The following is a 17897-nucleotide window of genomic DNA, read 5'->3' on the forward strand; positions in this document are numbered from 1 at the left end:
TCGGGTTCAATCGCCGGTGGCTAGATAGCTCAGTTGGTAGAGCACCTGACTAGAGATTCAGGGGGCCTGGGTTCGAATCCCGGTCTGGTCCGTTGCATTTTCTCCCTTCCTGTTACATAAGATTGATCACTCTTCATTATTTTCACTTTTCATGCACCACAAAATGTTTATTTTAATGCTATGCTTTTACATTATTCTACCATGACATCATAATTCAAAGCTCATTATATTACCCAATCAAAATGCAGATTACAAACCACTTGTATCAGAATATGACTTTATATATACCTTCAAGATATGTTAATACTTTTTTGTCAAAAACATTTAATATCACAATCAAATATGAATGACTAATTAATTTTGCCAGAATTGAATTCCATCATCATTGTCAGCCTTTGATTTTCTCCTGTATGGAGGGGTCTCTATGAGTCCCATCACAAAATGGTGGATTACTAGTTTGTTTGCAGTTACACAGGAAGTAGGTTTTTTCTTCTTCCACCTGGAAAGCCATAGGCCTGTATTTCACTTTAGTCCATTTCCGCTCTGCAAGTGTCTTGTGCGTCCCATCACAGAGGGGCTGAAAACCATTAGAAATTAAGATGATTAACGATTAACATGATTAAAGATGAACATGATTAATGATTTACATTAACAAGAAATATGTCCATAGGACATGAATGCCCTGCCCGATGTGACATTTGTAATGCAACATGAATATAAGGGACCTTGGCCCATATTTGAAATTTTCCCTATATATTTGCATGTAAAATTTTGATCCCCTATTGTGACCCCAACCTACCCACGTGGGCCATGATTTTTACAAACATGAATCTGCACTACATTGTATAATGTATGTCACAAAGCTGCCACGTAAACTTCAACTTATCTGGATTACTGGTTCTTGAGTAGAAGAGTTATAAAGACTTTTTCCGATATATTTTCAAGCAAAACTGATTCTCTATTGTGGCCCACTCTACCCCCAAAGGCCATGAATTTGACAAACTGGAATCTGCACAATGTCAGGAAACTTCCAATATAAATTTGAACTTTTTTGGCCCAGTGGTTCTAGAGAAGATTTTTAAATGACTCCACCCTATAGTTGCATTTTTGTGAATATCTGCCTTTTGAGGGGGGCATAGCCTTTCATTTGAATAAACTTGAATCCCCTTCAACCAAGGATAATTTGTACCAAGTTTGATTGAAATTATAGCCTGCTGGTTCTGGAGAAGAAGAATTTTAAAATTTGTCACTGTATTTTCTCTATTTCACCATAATTATTTCCCCTTGGAGAAGGACATTGGCCGTCATTTGAAAAATTTGAATCACCTTCACCCAAGGATGCTTTGCACCAAGTTTGGTTAAAATTGGCGAGATGGTTCTGAAGAAGATGATGAAAATTTTACAACAACGGAAAGTTTTGATCAGAAACCCTCATATTATTGAGTTTTTGGCTCAATGAGCTAACCCCCCCCCCCCCCCCCCAAACAGGGATTATTAGTACCTACTCATGGCTTGATATCCTGCGCCATTCACAATGGAAAATAGATTGAATTTTTTCATTTAGTGGAAAAAATCAAAATACTGAACCCTTTTTTCTTATTAAAGAAAATTATGTACATTGAGGATGACCATAGGTGAAATATCTTCATGTAAATTTTTTTATAGCTTTTCAATGGAGAGGAAAAATTGCTGCACACTTTTTCATTCACCTTATCATGAAATAGAAGAGAAATGCAGTGCTTTCACAATAGGGAATACACTTTCTTGTGTGTCAGGGTTTAAACCTTTAGTCTGGTGTGGTGCTAACGTTTATACAAGTAAATCAAGTCATATAACAATTGTATACAATGTAAAGAGAACCTTTGAAGTACTCTTGTCTATTGTTATTAACTCTAAAAGCTTTAATACAATTAAATATCAGTTGTTTACAAGTCATATCCCTCACAAAAGAGGAAAACCTTTCTTCTAACACTCTCCCTTCTCAATCTAATGCATTATTTCTATGGCAAAGTGAAGTACGTATCCTAATAAAAAAAAAATGTCATCTTCTTCAAAATGTTTTTATTTTTTAACTATTTACCTCAAATATCACCCATTCATTTCAGTCTGAATATCATTCAAATTCACCAAAATTTTAAGAAAATTGCTATAAAGATGAATAGCAATTTTGCATTGCTTAAATGTTGCCTAGCTATCAATAGAAAGGTTATCATTATTCAAAATTACTTCTAACAAAAGAAAAACATTATACTCGCATGAAACACTGATCCTCATTTATATACATGGATATCATAAACAGACATGACAAACACCAATTTAATTGACATTTGACTAGTAAATCTGCTCCTCTACTATTTGTCTTGGCCTAATCATATGGACTGTTTCAAAGTTAAATGAAGTGGGTGGGATGAAGGGTCAGCCAGCATGGTTTTCCTCACCACCTTTTCATTTTCTTCAACCACTACTACCTTCACAGTGTGGTTTCTGTACAACCATTAATACCTTCACAGTGCGGTTTCTGTACAACCACTACTACCTTCACAGTGCGGTTTCTGTATATCCATTCATACAAAATACATAAATACAGCTGTCTGCCTCAGCATATCAGTTGTTCAAAAATTCATCTGATTTCAATATGAATTTACAATTTGAAGAGGTGAGAGATTTGTTAACCTGTGAATGTCCGTAACCGCATGCACACCAGAAATATTTCTTTCCCGGCTTAAGGTCCACCTTTGCTGGCTTTTTATCGTAGATTTTTCCCTTTACATTCAATACTTCATTCTCGTAGTCCTTATAAACACTACCCTCTGCGTGTTCTCCTTTCTTGAAATATTTATGACGAACCACCATTAAACACTGAAAAGAAAGGCATTGCCATCTGATTAAATTTCTTCTTACAATTTGTAATTCAATGATATTCTTATCTAAATGATGGAAAACATTTTAAAAACTGAATATAAAGGAATTCATCAACCCCCTGAGGCCCTCCCCTAACTTCATGTTGCTTACACTACCTACTGTTACCATGCTACAATTATTAACATGACTACTTTAGCACTAATCTCAGCGAGATTCGTCGAGGCTGGATATTTGGACTGACGCCTCTTCCGAATCTCAGACCAGTGTCACACAAAGTGATTCAGGAAATCTTGCCTGAACTTCGGCCGCTTGTTGCAATTAAAATGGGTTAAAATGAATTTCTTGTCCGCTTCAGCTTTTCGCCTTAGACATCCTATTAACTCCCTATCACAATGAAACATGCATTTCTTACCTTTACATAGTGTAAATCCCACAGTAAATAAAGTTGGCTATTTTTGAAGCCGTTACAAACGTCCCGAATCACTTTGTGTGACACTGGTCTGAGATTCGGAAGAGGCGTCAGTCCAAATATCCAGCCTCGACGAATCTCGCTGAGATTACTTTAGCACATCTATAATTGTTACCATGCTATATAGGTTAGTATCTACATCACTACTTTAGCACATCTATAATTGTTACCATGCTATAAGTATATATACATCACTACTTTAGCACATCTATAATTGTTATCATGCTATAAGTATATACCAGGTCCAGTACAAAAACTATTTCTACCTACATAGCTATCAAAAGCTACCTAGGTATTTAAACCTACTTAAAGTGGCTACTTCTACCTACTTTTACCTGTCTTTGAAAATATAAATGAATGATAATTAAGGGGCATCTTTTAAACAGGTCAGTCGTTTTATGTATCATGTTGTGGATGTGCACTGCAAAATTCGGAGTGTAACTTTGAATACTTTACGAGGGTGGAGAATATAGAGGAAATGCATGAAAAATTGCCCTAAAAACCTTTAATGTAAAAATGCATGAAAGTAAACCTTAACATTAATACAGATTTGTAAGACATTCTAGACTTCTTATCAAGTAGCTTTGGTCCTAAGCTCCTAAAAAATGGAACTGGGTGCAGTTATTGATGCAAATTTGAAAGGTTAGAAAGTAATCATATTTTGTCCAATATTTTTGTGGTATTCATCGTCAGTGTAAGTGAATCAAGGAATTTGGTACACACCATATTGCACCATTCCTGCGTTTGGCCACGAAATGCAAGCTAAGGAAAAAGTAGGTAAAAATAGCTACCTGTAATAGGTTTAAATACCTAGGTAACTATAAGTAGCTACGTAGGTAGAAATAGTCTTTGGACTAGACCTGTATACATCACTACAGCAGCAGGGTGGCATGTTTGTACCCAAGTGCTGATCATAGATTTGTGTTCTGAATTCTCTACCTTAAGAGTGCAAACAAACAATTGACTTTTTCGATATCAAGGTACACATAGTGTCTAAAAACGTCTAACAAGAGCAGAAGGGGGAAGAGTCCACCTCCCCCTGTCAAAAGTCATTTAAAGTGCAGTGCCCACGTTATGACCCGCATAATCTATGCGAAATTTGGCTTGATTGAGATATTTTGATTGATGCTTGTACACATGGAAAACTTCTTCTATACATTTAATGAATAAAAATACATTCAGATGCTTGTTACCGTGTAAGATTGGCGAAAAAATTGAGCGTTCCTCAAGGACGGCAATTTAATCATGGAGAGCGCCATTGTTACAGTTCCGCGGTTACGATGTTATTGTAAATAAAGAAATAAACATGAAATTTATTCTGTGTTTATGAAGCAATTCCAAATATTGCAGTATGTATGAAATTTTAAGTGCAAAATATGTGTTGAATTCTGTGTTTTTAAGATTAAATTCACACGATTTTTTATTTTGGAAGATCCGAGGACCAGTTTATTAACCCCGCCACTATATTGTTACCAGCTTGACATAGCGACCGCATAGTAACGGTGGAACTAAGCAATTTATTGTAGTGCGCTGTGGACATCAGAAGAAAACATGAGCCAAAGACAAGTTTTGCAAGGTACAGAAATTCATTTTATCGTGATTGTGTGATATATCTTTGAAAATTTGTAATAGAATTTATTATGTTGATACAAATTAAGTGATAGAACTTGACTGATGACCATAGCTAGTTGATCATTGATCGAGATAGATGTAAATAAAAATACAAAGGGGTGTTGTTGCAGGTTCAGTGGGGGAGAAAAGATGAAAACCACACATTCTTATGTTACTTTGTAATTCTTTTCAATATGATTTCTTATTGGCTAAGTACAAATCTATCCTTTTTAAATGACTCTTTTCCCCCATTAATGTGTAGGGCTATACGTGATTTTAATTCCCCACTTAATTAAGGTGCAGTACTTTGTCCTTTTTTAACTTTGAATGAGAAACCAACATATTCATACTGTAAATTTATTATATTTATTGAAAATCCAGATAGGGTCGCTCACCAAGCTCAACTTTGAGGAAATCTGATGGAGAATATCATAATTGTGTTAACTCCATATTGCACATGCATGCCCATATTCTAAAGCTCCGAAATTTCTATATTTCATCATATCATCTGAATGCAGGGCCTATAAAATATCTCTGACATGTTTATCTCCACCTCTTTCTGAATCTATTGAGATTGAATTATATTTACATGTATGTATATATTCTGCATATTATATTGCAGTTTTTGAGCAGTATCAGAAGGCCAGGACAGGGTTTGTTCAGACTGTGGCCGAGTTAGCCAGCAGGCCCCAGAATATAGAAACCCTTCAGAATGCAGGGGTTATGTCCCTTCTGCGTCCACTCCTTTTAGACATTGTGCCCACAATCCAGCAGACAGCGGCCTTGGCTCTGGGCAGACTGGCCAACTACAATGATGATCTAGCAGAGGCTGTTGTCAAGGGAGACATCCTTCCCCAGCTTGTCTACTCCCTGGCTGAACAAAATGTAAGATCCCCCCCCCCCCCCAAAAAAAACTAACTGTTAAACTTATTAAGATTCTTTTATAGTAAGAAATTCAACATTAACATCAGGAACATTAGTGACAATCTTGTAATAGTAATCTGGGGAAAACTAGGTAATTCTGTGTTTTAAAGCTCAATACAATTAATCCATTATATATATTTTTTCCCAGAGATTCTACAAGAAGGCTGCAGCATTTGTCCTGAGGGCAGTGGCTAAACACTCCCCCCAGCTTGCTCAGTCTGTGGTGGATTGTGGGGCCCTTGATGCTCTAGTGATATGTTTGGAAGAGTTTGACCCCGGAGTAAAGGAATCTGCTGCCTGGGCTCTGGGATACATAGCGCGTCACAATGCTGGTGTGTGAATGTAGATAAAAGAATGTCTAGTGCCTTTTCAATGTATATCTGTGCAAACTTAAAGCACAAGTCCATGGTTATTTCTAATAACCACTTAGTTCCACAGCTGTGCAAGAGAGCTTTGCAAAAACAATAATGTAGATATATTATTAAAAGTTTGAATAGGATTGTAAAATTTGCTGCTACCTCTACAAATGCACCAATGTTGAATGATATTTAATTTGAGTATTTTAAAATAATTTATTCCTTTTGTACAGAGTTGGCTCAGGCTGTGGTAGACGCTGGTGCCGTTCCCCTTCTGGTTCTGTGCATCCAGGAACCAGAACTCTCCCTAAAGAGGATCGCAGCATCAGCTCTCAGTGACATCTGCAAACACTCACCAGAGCTAGCACAGACTGTGGTTGATGCAGGAGCCATCGCTCATCTTGCTCAGATGATTCTTAATCCAGATGCCAAACTCAAGGTTAATAGACTGAAATAATTCTCAGTAATTTATGACTGCATTAAAGCAGGAGAACTAACAGATCGGTTTGTTTTTTCTCTTTTGATTTCACATGAAACCATGACTTTTAAGATAAAAAAGTAAAATCATGAAAAGATGAGACCTGTTCAGGTTTTTAAAGGAGATTTATGGAAATCATTTTCATGAGGAAAGTTTAATAATTATGCAATCTGAAATAAGTTGGAAATGTTGTTTTTTTCCCACAGCGTCAAGTTTTCTCAGCCCTTAGTCAGATTTCCAAACATTCAGTCGACCTTGCAGAAATGGTAGTGGAAGCAGAGATCTTCCCAGCGGTATTGACCTGTCTGAAGGACCCCGACGAATATGTCAAGAAAAATGTTGCGACCCTGATCCGAGAAATCGCTAAACACACACCAGAGGTACATGTTCTGCTCACTGTTGTCAAATGTTTGATGTACTCAATATATGCAGTGTTTAAAAGAAAAAAGAAATGACAAGTATCCTATTATGAGTTGATCATTGAACTAACATTTGAATGGCTTTGTCCAGTTTCTTGTAAATTTGTTAGGAGAAAAAAGAAATGCAAAATTTTCTACCTCATCAACATGTAATTGTACAGGCAAATGTTTATGGTACAGCTATATATGCACATATATATTATATGATTTGTGCTATTTTGTGGTTAAGTTAGATTGAAGAATTTGTACTCTAGCTGTGATTTTTTCTATTTTTGTACTGTACAGTTGGCTCAGCTGATTGTGAATGCAGGGGGTGTGGCTGCTGTCGTGGACTATGTGGGAGAATCGAAAGGAAACATACGACTACCAGGAATCATGATGTTGGGATATGTCGCTGCTCATTCAGAAAATCTGGCAATGGCCGTCATTGTGTCAAAGGTATAAATGAATTGCTCATCTCAGATTAAGGATATGAAAAACTGTAAAACCAACAAATGAAAATATGCTGTGGATATATTAGAATTTATTCTAATACAGTATTCAAAATTTCACTCTGAAGTACAGTTATATGTAGTAAAGTGTTCTGTAGATTTTAAGGGAGACAACTCTTTATTTTAATGTTTGTAAACTGAGATTAAATTGAACTGAGTGGTTTAAAGTAATTATGGCAGGTATTTACAGCTGAAGTCAGTAAAATAAAAATTGCCTGTTATAGCACTGTACAGCTGTAAATGATATAAATGTGTTGAATCACAAATTACATATCACTGCATTAGAGGATCTCACATCTTGCTAAATAAAATTGATCTGTAAAAAATAAGTAACATAATTGAATTAATTTACAGGGAGTGGTCCAGCTTGCAATTGCCTTGTCTGAAGAACCAGAGGATCACATTCAAGCAGCGGCGGCGTGGGCGTTAGGACAGATAGGTCGGCACACTCCCGAACACGCAAAGGCAGTGGCAGTCGCCAACGTGTTACCCAAGTTACTACAGTGTTACCTCAGAGCAGATGCATCAGAAGATCTACAGACAAAGGTCAGTAGGTCAAGGTCACATGAACTGAATACTTGAAGAGAAAAGATTGCATGGTCATACTCATAATGATCTTAAATGGGTTGCAAGTATCGTACTATATTATATTACTATATTATGGCCATATAAAAAAAAGTCATCATGCAATTAATCAAGCATGTAAAGGATATCAATCTCAAACAAATAGAGTTCCAATTCATCAAAAATTATATATTCACATCCATGATTTTTTTCCTCATTCAGAGCAAGAAAGCCCTGAAGAACATACTACAGAAATGTGTCCACCTTCCAGCGCTGGAACCACTTCTTCACGATGCACCACCAAATATCCTCAAACATGTCGTTGGACAGTTCAGCAAAGTTTTACCACATGACTCCAAAGCCAGGCGTCTGTTTGTCACCAGTGCTGGACTTAAGAAAATACAAGAAATCAAGGCTGAACCTGGGTCTGCCCTCGCCGAATACATCAACACAATCAATAACTGCTACCCAGAGGAAATTGTCAAGTAAGTGATGTCTAATACGTCTACTTTTAAACTGCTGCATTCTTCATTGTTCAAGGATTTGAATCTGATCCATTCCCAACTCGTTTTTTGAAATTTTTCTGCAGTTGTGCATTTGCCAACATTGTGACAGCAATAAAGATATGCTGTTCCAATGTTCTGTGTTCAATGTTTTATTTTTTATCATGGTCTTTAAACTTATTTAAAAAAACCTAAACCTATATATTACAAAATATGAATTTTAAACGTATAAAGGAATAGTGTAAGTTATTGTTATTATTGGAGACATAAGGAAGGAAACATTTGTTAATTTCTGCATAATCTGCTCTGCTGATTAATTACCACATATACACCCCCATAAAACAAACAAGATTGATGTTTGTTCCTGGAATAAAGTATTCTTTTCCAAACAAGACGTCCATTTTATTTTGGGGTCTGACTGTCTGTGTTTTATTGTAGGTATTACTCCCCTGGTTACTCCGACACCCTGCTAGAGCGAGTAGAACAGTACCAGCCCAGTAAATAAACAGCAAGTGCAAAAAGGACATAACATCAAGTGCAAAAAGGACACAAAACAAGTGCAAAAAGGTTGCTTTAATTTATGGGACAAATAGTGACAAGAGAAGATGGAAGAATTTCCTTTCTGTATGCTAGAAGTCTGAAATATCGTCTCAAAATGTTATTTGGGTGCTTAATGAAAGTTTGATGCATGTCAAGATTTATATTAGTATTACTCTTTATTATGAAACTCAACAAATTGTAATAATCAATTTTTTGAAACACTTTCCAATGTATCAAACTATAGATTTATATATATATATATATATATATATATATATATATATATATGATGTGTAGTTTTACTTGGGAGAATATTATTTCAAAGAAATAACACAGGAAGGAGAATTTTTATCAGATAATGTTTTACGGCAATATTAAATAACTGTTAGTGTTAGGACACTGAGCATCACTTTACAGTTAATACAAACTATATTGATTGGATTATGTATGACTTCATTACTGTTTATAACTATATTTCCTGTCATTGAAATCTATTAAATTTTGTTCAAATTTAAGTTGTAGTTATTAATAGTTACTAACAGCACTCTATATATATTGTGACGGAGTGAAATGATATGATGATTAAGATGATGATGATTGAAGATGACAATGATGATGATGATTAAGATGATGATGATTGAAGATGACAATGATGATGATGATTAGGGTGATGATGATTGAAGATGACAATGATGATGATGATTATGATGATGATGATTAAGATGACAATGATGATGATGATTAAGATGATGACAATGATGATGATGATTAAGATGATGATGATTGAAGATGACAATGATGATGATGATTAAGATGATGATGATTGAAGATGACAATGATGATGATGATTAAGATGATGACAATGATGATGATGATTAAGGTGATGATGATTGAAGGTGACAATGATGATGATGATTAAGATGACAATGATGATGATGATTAAGATGATGACAATGATGATGATGATTAAGATGATGATGATTGAAGATGACAATGATGATGATGATTAAGGTGATGATGATTGAAGATGACAATGATGATGATGATTAAGATGATGATGATTGAAGATGACAATGATGATGATGAGAATGCTACAGCTGCATGTACTACATATCTTTCAATCAACTTGTTTTTCTATACATACCAAAACAACAAAATCCAAACAGATTTGATCAGAACATTTCAGATATATGTACACCAGTCAAAGCATTTCAGTTTAAGTTGAGTATCCAGTGAACTAATGCCCATATTTTCTTCTTTTTTTATGCCCCCCTTCAAAGAAGAGGGGCATATTGGTTTGCACCTGTCGGTCGGTCGGTAGACCACATGTTGTCCGCTCAATATCTTGAGAACCATTCACTTGATCGTAATGATATTTCATATGTGGGTTGGTTATGAAAAGAAGAGGACCCCTATTGTTTTTCAGGTCAAAAGGTTAAAGCTCAAGGGCCAACCTACTCTGGACATAGGAATATAATGTCCGCTCAATATCCTGAGAACCCTTTGCTTGACAGATATCAAACTTGGTACACTGGTACATCCTAGGAGTAGATGACCCTAATGGAATTTTAGGTCACCTGGTCAAAAGTCAAGGGTCAAGCTGGACATAGGAATATATTGACCACTCAATGTTTCAAGAATCCTTTGCTTGACAGACATCAAACTTGGTACACTGGTATATCTTTAGAAGAAGATGACTCGTATTGATTTTGATGTCACATGGTCAAAGGTCAAGGGTCAAACTGGACATTGGAATATGCTGTCCGCTCAATATCTTGAGAAGTCTTTGCTTGACAGACATCAAACTTGGTACACTGGTACATCTTCAGGAGTTGATGACCCTTATTGAATTTAAGGTCACATGGTCAAAGGTTAAGGGTCAAACTGGACATAGGAATATACTGTCTGTTCAATATCTTGAGAACACTTTGCTTGACAGACATCAAACTTGGTACACTGGTACATTTTAAGGAGTAGATTACCCCTATTGATTTTGAGGTCACCTGGTCAAGGGTCAAACTGGACATAGAAATATATTGACCACTCAATGTCTCAAGAATCCTTTGCTTGACAGACATCAAACTTGGTACACTGGCACATCTTTAGAAGAAGATGATCCCTATTGAATTGAGGTCACATGGTCAAAGGTCAAGGGTCAAACTGGACATTGGAATATACTGTTCGCTCAATATCTTGAAAACCCTTTGCTTAACAGATATCAAACTTGGTACACTGGTACATTTTCAGGAGAAGATGACCCCTATTGATTTGCAGATCACATTGTCAAAGGTCAAGGGTCAAACTGGACATTGAAATATACTGTCTGCTCAATATCTTGAGAACCCTTTGTTGGACAGACATTAAACTTGGTACACTGGTACATCATCAGGAGAAGATGACACCTATTGATTTTGAGGTCGCGTGGTCAAGGGTCAAACTGGATATAGGAATATACTGTCCACTCAATATCTTGAGAACCCTGACATCAAACTTGATACACTGGTACATCTTCAGGAGAAGATGACTTGTATTGATTTTTAGGTCACATGGTCAAAGGTCAAGGGTCAAACTGGACATAGGAATATACTGTCCGTTCAATATCTTGAGAACCCTTGGCTTGACAGACATCAAACTTGGTACACTGGTACATCTTCAGGAGTTGATGACCCCTATTGATTTTAGATCCACTCTTGACATAGGAAAATATTGTCTGCTCAATATTTTGAATTGATGATAATACTCTCAATTAAATGGTGTGTGTGTATAATCCTTTTTTAATTTTGCACCATGGGGGGCATATGTGTTTTACAAACATCTCTTGTTCTTTTTTTCTTTTCTTTTTTTTCTTTTTTTTTTTTGTTGGTTTTTTTTTTTTTTTTTTGGTCAAGTTCTAGAATCCAATTTCTCAGATCAGTATTGAAGCATAGATTTTCCTGAACATAATACAGTAACTGTAATTTCTAGTAAGAATTGAATGTTCATAAAGCTGATCCGTGGAGAGAAATGCATCGCATTATAGGCAGCATACCACTGACTTATGTGGTGTTTACATGCAAGTACAGTAGAACATACATATAACGCACTTATTACAAATCCAGGCTTATTGTGAAGTGACTTACCCCCTATGAAAGAAGACCAACGAAAATTGCATTGGATAATAAAGTTTGGTTATAAAGAACTATTTTTCGCTGGCCTTGGAGGTTTACTATAACTGTGTTTTACTGTATAATGAAGTTTGGTTATAGATAACTGTTTTTGCTGGTCCTGGAGGTTCGTTATAACTGTGTTTTACTGTATAATAAAGTTTGCATATAAAGAACTGTTTTTTACTGGCCTTGGAGGTTTACTGTAACTGTGTATGGCTCACAGTATAATAAAGTTTGGTTATAAAGAACTGTTTTTCGCTGGCCCTGGAGGTTCGCTATAACTATGTTTTACTGTATAATGAAATTTGGTTACAGAGAACTGTTTTTGCTAGCCCTGGAAGTTCACTTTATGTTTTACTGTATATTAAAGTTTGGTTATAAAGAACTGTTTTTGCTGGCCCTGGAGGTTCGCTATAACTGTGTTTAACTGTATAATAAAGTTTGGATATAAAGAACTGTTTTTTGCTGGCCCTGGAGGTTTGCTATAACTGTGTTTTACTGTATAATGAAATTTGGTTATAATGAACTGTTTTTGCTAGCCCTGGAGGTTCACTATATGTTTACTGTATATTAAAGTTTGGTTATAATGAACTGTTTTTGCTGGCCCTGGATGTTCACTATAACTATGTTTTACTGCATAATGAAATTTGGTTATAAAGAACTGTTTTTGCTAGCCCTGGAGGTTCGCTACATTATTTTGTAATCATGTTTGGCTGTAATACGTGAATGTGTCACTTACAATAAGCACAGTGATGCAGGGGGGGGGGGGGGTTTATTTTCAAGAACTTTAAGCAACATAACTGACATATTTTATGTACAGGCATCGTTGCAATTTTAGCCACGCCTATTGTTTCCGTTTAGTACTTTACACTACATCAAATGTAGGATATAGGTACTATACCGGTCTCAGAAACCATGACTAGCAACGATGTCATGATGTACATGTGTATATGATAAATCAATTAAATTGTTGAATGTTTCCAACACTGAATTAAAAAGGTATATAACATTTCTTTTCTTGCAGATATTTCATTACATGTGTACCTTCATTCTTAATTATTGCATTTTCTTACCTTTCAATTTATCACATTTCCTCACCTTTTTTTCAATTACATCTCCTTACTTTTCTTTTTATCCATTACATTTTTTTACTTTTCATTTCATCTATTACTTTTCCTTACCTTTCTATTTCTTACATTTCCTTACCTTTTTATCCATTTCCTTACATACCTATTTATTTATGCATTGCATTTCCTCTTTTATCTATTACATTTCCTTACCTTTTTTTTCATTTATTGCAGCTTTCTTACCTTTTTTTTTATTTATTACCAGACGCTGTGATATATCATATTGAATTTGTAAATAAGAGGACACTCGACAATTGTTTCATCCTTTTCAAGGAATAAACGATCAGCCCATTTTTTGAATTCTTAATACCACGCAGCTTTACAACTACATTGAAATGGATTTCGTTTTTAATTGTTCTAAGGTTACAAATTAAAGCTTGTTCAACCTATCTGAAAAATCAACCATCGTAACAACCTGATCTTCCTCAACGGGTAACTTATGATTAGAATACCTAAAAGGAAGATCAGGCTACAAAAGTAGAAACATTTTAGCAACTGTGTGTTAAATTTAAAAAAAAACCCAGAAAACCAGTAGTATTTACTTCTATACAAATGTAATTAGATCCATTGTATTGGTTTACCTGAAGTCTGGGCCTTCCACTGACCCATGAAGGTTCAAATTAGGGTATCGGAAAGGGGGCCATTCTTTCACTCCAGTGGTATGGAACAACAACCCCCTCCTGCAAATTTAATTTTTTTAATGCGAAATACTCAATTTTAAGATTTAATTATAAATGTAGGGGGGGAATATAGTTTGCTGAAAACAAAATTACATTATAGAATGTATCATGACACGCTATTCAAGTATTAAATTATCTTACATATAGAATATTACACAGGATAAATTCCGCCCTCATTCTATGAGAGAATACTATCTAGAGTGCCTTTCTCTTAATTTTGTATACTTTATAATTTTATAACGACAACAGGGAGCAAAGCTTACTCCTACGCTCCTGATCCCACTACGCTCCTGATCCCACCTCTGGTGTGTCCAAGGGTTCGTGTTTGTCCTTCTCTTAAATTTGTATTCTAAATAATAAGATTGATCATTATTCGTTATTTTCATTCGTCCATAAAATAAAACAGTCTAAATCAAATATACACGAATCGAATCACCTTGATTTCAGGTTACTGCTTTCAACGATCGGAAGTTTCAGAACGAATGGCTCCCATCAGCCATTTACATGTGAGGGTTTGGGGATTTGGAGGGAGCTAGGACTTCTATAGTTTGCGGGTGGAAAAAAAAATAATACTGGACATGTGTAATGTGTGGTTTTTCCGGTGTCGGCAGACGAGAAAGGTGCATGACATAAGAAAATAGCGTATGGAGAAAATCATCTTTATTTGTTTTCGTTGTCAATATTATGAAATTTTATATGTTGTCGTTATTCAATTCAAATTTATTTATATATTTAGTTTAATAGCAAATGGACGATTTAGAGTATACGAGGGTACGCCTAGATAATACCCGGAGTCAGAGACATGTGTATACAGTGTAATATATGTCTGCCTGAATATATAGAAAAAGTAATTAGGACTGCCGCTGTGGTACCTAGAAAATAACGGACTAGTAATGTAATAAGATTATAGTGAATTCATGATTATAATTCAGGCTATAATTCTAAATTGTAGAATGGAGAACAGTGGCGGATTTAAGGGGGGGGGGGGGAGCAGCATGTCCCCCCCCCCCCCCCCCCCCCCCCAATTCAAGGTAAATCAACGATAAAAGAAGCAATAATTTCTTCCACTCTCGAAGGAATAAATTACAAAATCTTTTGATTTACTGAATTACTTTTATTGGGAGAACTTACATTTTTTCCAAAACGCCTTAATTTGCGTCATTTTATTAATTTCACCTCATTAAAAATGACAGAAAATAGTAAAAATTACTACATGGGAGACATATTTCAAGCCCTATAAAATCTGTAAAATCCAGGAGCTTGAACCCACTGGGGGCACCAAGGCGGTCCCCATACCACCTGCCTCATAAAAAAATTGCGCCCCCTCTCCCCACCGCAATTCCTGGATCCGCCCCTGGAGAATAAGCAGGAAGAGCTACATTTTGGTCAGACTTGTAGACCAGCCCAAAGTCTGACAAGTTTTGTCTTGGGTTTGTCATTGTCTTAATAATTTCTATGTACTTGTTCCGTTACCTTCGTTTCAGTTTGTTATTATTTCGTCTACAAAGATTGTAGCCGTTATGGGTTCTTTTCTTTACATTTTTTGTAGTTTCTAAAACGGAAGCGATAACCTGAAAATGAGACGAGGAGTTGGAGTAGCAGCAGCGAGAAACAAATCTCTAGCTCAGGTAACATGGCACAAAATGTTTTAAGACATTGAAGAGTAATGTTCGTTAAAGGGCTAGAGAGTATTAAGGTCTAATCACACAAGCTTTACATCTTATGGTAAGGTATGTGATCATGTTGATCAGAGGTAACTCGGAGATTCTTCCAACCTGTTTCCCCCTCTACTCTCCGACCGACCAACCCCTACATTTATTGATATTGACTAATCTAAGTATGGAAGGACTTTTGTATTACTATTTTTAGTTCCAAGTTTCCTCTGACTCTTAGCCACACTGATTAGAATTATCCTTTATCAGACTGAACACTTCCCCAATAGTCATATAGTGAGATATTACTGATTATCCTTTATCAGACTGAACACTTCCCCAATATTACTGATTATCATGTTTCAGACTGAACACTTCCCCAATAGTCATATAGTGAGATATTACTGATTATTATACCTCAGAATGTTTTTACTATATAAATGTTACGTGAATAAATTTGCTATTTCTTCTGGATAACGCTAGCCGTGAAATAGTTTCTGAACTATCTCACCCTAGGGAAATAGTCTCGAAACTATTTACTGGATGCTATATTTTCCCGCATTTTCTTTTCGGTTACGTCAAAGTCTGATAACTCTAATACGGAACTTTCGGGATATGCCGGAACGACCGATTATATTTGACGTTTATACGCCACGGTCACGTGATAATAACCAATTGTAGGGCAAAGTTGACATCGATACATATGGTGTTTCGCTAAATGACGGTCCGTAAAGAGCTATGCACAGTCCCACGATGACGATCCAAGTCATTATTGGTGCTTAGTACTTGGGTGTAAATTAGATGGAAGGGAAAAGGCGTATTTAGACGCGCACCATTGGATGCAAGGCGTGAAGTTTTACCGATATCATCAAGATGTGCTCTAGATTTATTTCCCGCGCCGACTCGCATAATTTAATCAATTGTATTTTCCTTTAAAATGGTTGTAGTGATTCCTTTCTTTCAAAGATAGCATTTAAATGCAGGAAATTGATAGCAATTGAAATATTCCATGTTTGTTTACTTAGTGGTTATTGTAATCCGGAAGTGACATGCCCTACAATTACGTTCAACGCGCGATAAAAGTCAGAGTGGATCCGTATCTCGAAAGTCCCGTATTAGTTTACCACTCGGATCACCTCGGTCGATTCCATCTAGGCTAATGCCGAATGTTAGTTTACTTCACTTTGGTATGTCTGACACAAGTAAAGTCTACTTCGGTATAATAAAACACCTATTTACTGACTATTCGGACAATAGCAAGTTTATTGTCCCCCTCAATTACAAGGATTGTTACTACTAAGAAATGGTATACTGTTCTTAACAATTATTGGAAGAAATCACCACAATCCTGCACAGACACGAAACAGAAGTGATATAGTTTCAAATCTTAAAATTTTTGTTTCAGGCTCGCTACAAAAACAAGGGCAATGAGTTGGAACAGAATCAGTTGGCACAGGTAAGAACAGGTCTAGAATCAGCTGACCAGTCTTAGCAAACCAATACATGTATTAGGATTGTTTATTGTTAACATGATAAGAAAAATATCGAGTTTGTACACTGTGGGTATTTTTGTAAAGGAATTATGAAAGTAAATTATTCCAATTTCAATTACATATTCAATGCCATAATGGAATGTAAAACTTTTTTCTCATTATTTGAAACTCATCAATATAGGAATTTTTTACTGATAAAGGGTGGATTTGTTACTTGAAAACAAAACTATTGTTTTGTTGGAGTAATGCTTCAAGACATTACAAGCTTTCACAGGTTTGCATAAAAAACAATTATATCATTATTCATGTCCTGTAAAACTTTACAAAAAACTTTAATAATAGAAAATTATTGTAATGTGGAAAATCAAGAAATTTATAGACTTTGTGTAGTAATTGTTTGCATAACCATAGAAACAAGGGGTGGATCTAACAAGGATAGCATGAGGTGGGGCTAAAATAAGGTTACCATTCTTTCTTTGTTATAAACAGATGTTGTCGTTATGATAACATTACAACCTGATTTTGACTGTAGATGGCCAAACAGATGGAGATGTTTAAGGTGAATCTGGAGGAGTTTGCTGT

At 35.7% G+C, this 17897-nt stretch overlaps 3 protein-coding genes across 3 annotated transcripts in view; 2 read left to right on the forward strand and 1 right to left on the reverse strand.

The window, feature by feature from the left end:
- Window positions 1-263: 263 nt before the first annotated feature.
- Window positions 264-4613, reverse strand: LOC125665825 (CDGSH iron-sulfur domain-containing protein 3, mitochondrial-like). The gene is made up of 3 exons (XM_048898724.2): window positions 4525-4613; window positions 2674-2859; window positions 264-577 (listed from the first exon to the last, which is right to left on the reverse strand). The coding sequence occupies exons 1-3, from the start codon at window positions 4588-4590 to the stop codon at window positions 389-391; spliced, it is 441 nt and encodes a 146-aa protein (XP_048754681.1). The 5' UTR covers window positions 4591-4613; the 3' UTR covers window positions 264-388.
- A 178-nt stretch (window positions 4614-4791) lies between these two features.
- LOC125665818 (sperm-associated antigen 6) lies at window positions 4792-9732 on the forward strand. The gene is made up of 9 exons (XM_048898707.2): window positions 4792-4907; window positions 5565-5827; window positions 6015-6198; window positions 6456-6661; window positions 6907-7080; window positions 7405-7557; window positions 7965-8156; window positions 8397-8659; window positions 9116-9732. The coding sequence occupies exons 1-9, from the start codon at window positions 4883-4885 to the stop codon at window positions 9180-9182; spliced, it is 1527 nt and encodes a 508-aa protein (XP_048754664.1). The 5' UTR covers window positions 4792-4882; the 3' UTR covers window positions 9183-9732.
- A 5785-nt stretch (window positions 9733-15517) lies between these two features.
- Window positions 15518-17897, forward strand: part of LOC125665824 (vacuolar-sorting protein SNF8-like) — a 15286-nt gene continuing 12906 nt past the window's right edge. Inside the window, exons 1-4 of the mRNA XM_056151002.1 lie at window positions 15518-15600; window positions 15720-15798; window positions 17228-17278; window positions 17848-17897. The exon at window positions 17848-17897 is cut by the window's right edge and continues 89 nt beyond it. Of these exons, the coding sequence (XP_056006977.1) occupies window positions 15748-15798; window positions 17228-17278; window positions 17848-17897 (152 nt within the window). The 5' untranslated portion in view covers window positions 15518-15600; window positions 15720-15747. The remainder of the gene's footprint in view (window positions 15601-15719; window positions 15799-17227; window positions 17279-17847) is intronic.

This window comes from Ostrea edulis, chromosome 10, assembly GCF_947568905.1.
Source record: "Ostrea edulis chromosome 10, xbOstEdul1.1, whole genome shotgun sequence".
NCBI lineage: Eukaryota > Metazoa > Mollusca > Bivalvia > Ostreida > Ostreidae > Ostrea > Ostrea edulis.

Coding starts and splice junctions, on each gene's coding strand:
- LOC125665825 (XM_048898724.2), bottom strand. CDS start 4,590: ATGGCGCTCTCCATGATTAAATTGCCGTCCTTGAGGAACGCTCAATTT. Junction 2,860..4,524: donor TTTTTCGCCAATCTTACACG/GTAACAAGCATC, acceptor CTTTCTTTTCAG/TGTTTAATGGTGGTTCGTCA. Junction 578..2,673: donor GCGGTTACGGACATTCACAG/GTTAACAAATCT, acceptor AATGGTTTTCAG/CCCCTCTGTGATGGGACGCA.
- LOC125665818 (XM_048898707.2), top strand. CDS start 4,883: ATGAGCCAAAGACAAGTTTTGCAAG. Junction 4,908..5,564: donor CCAAAGACAAGTTTTGCAAG/GTACAGAAATTC, acceptor ATTATATTGCAG/TTTTTGAGCAGTATCAGAAG. Junction 7,081..7,404: donor TCGCTAAACACACACCAGAG/GTACATGTTCTG, acceptor TGTACTGTACAG/TTGGCTCAGCTGATTGTGAA.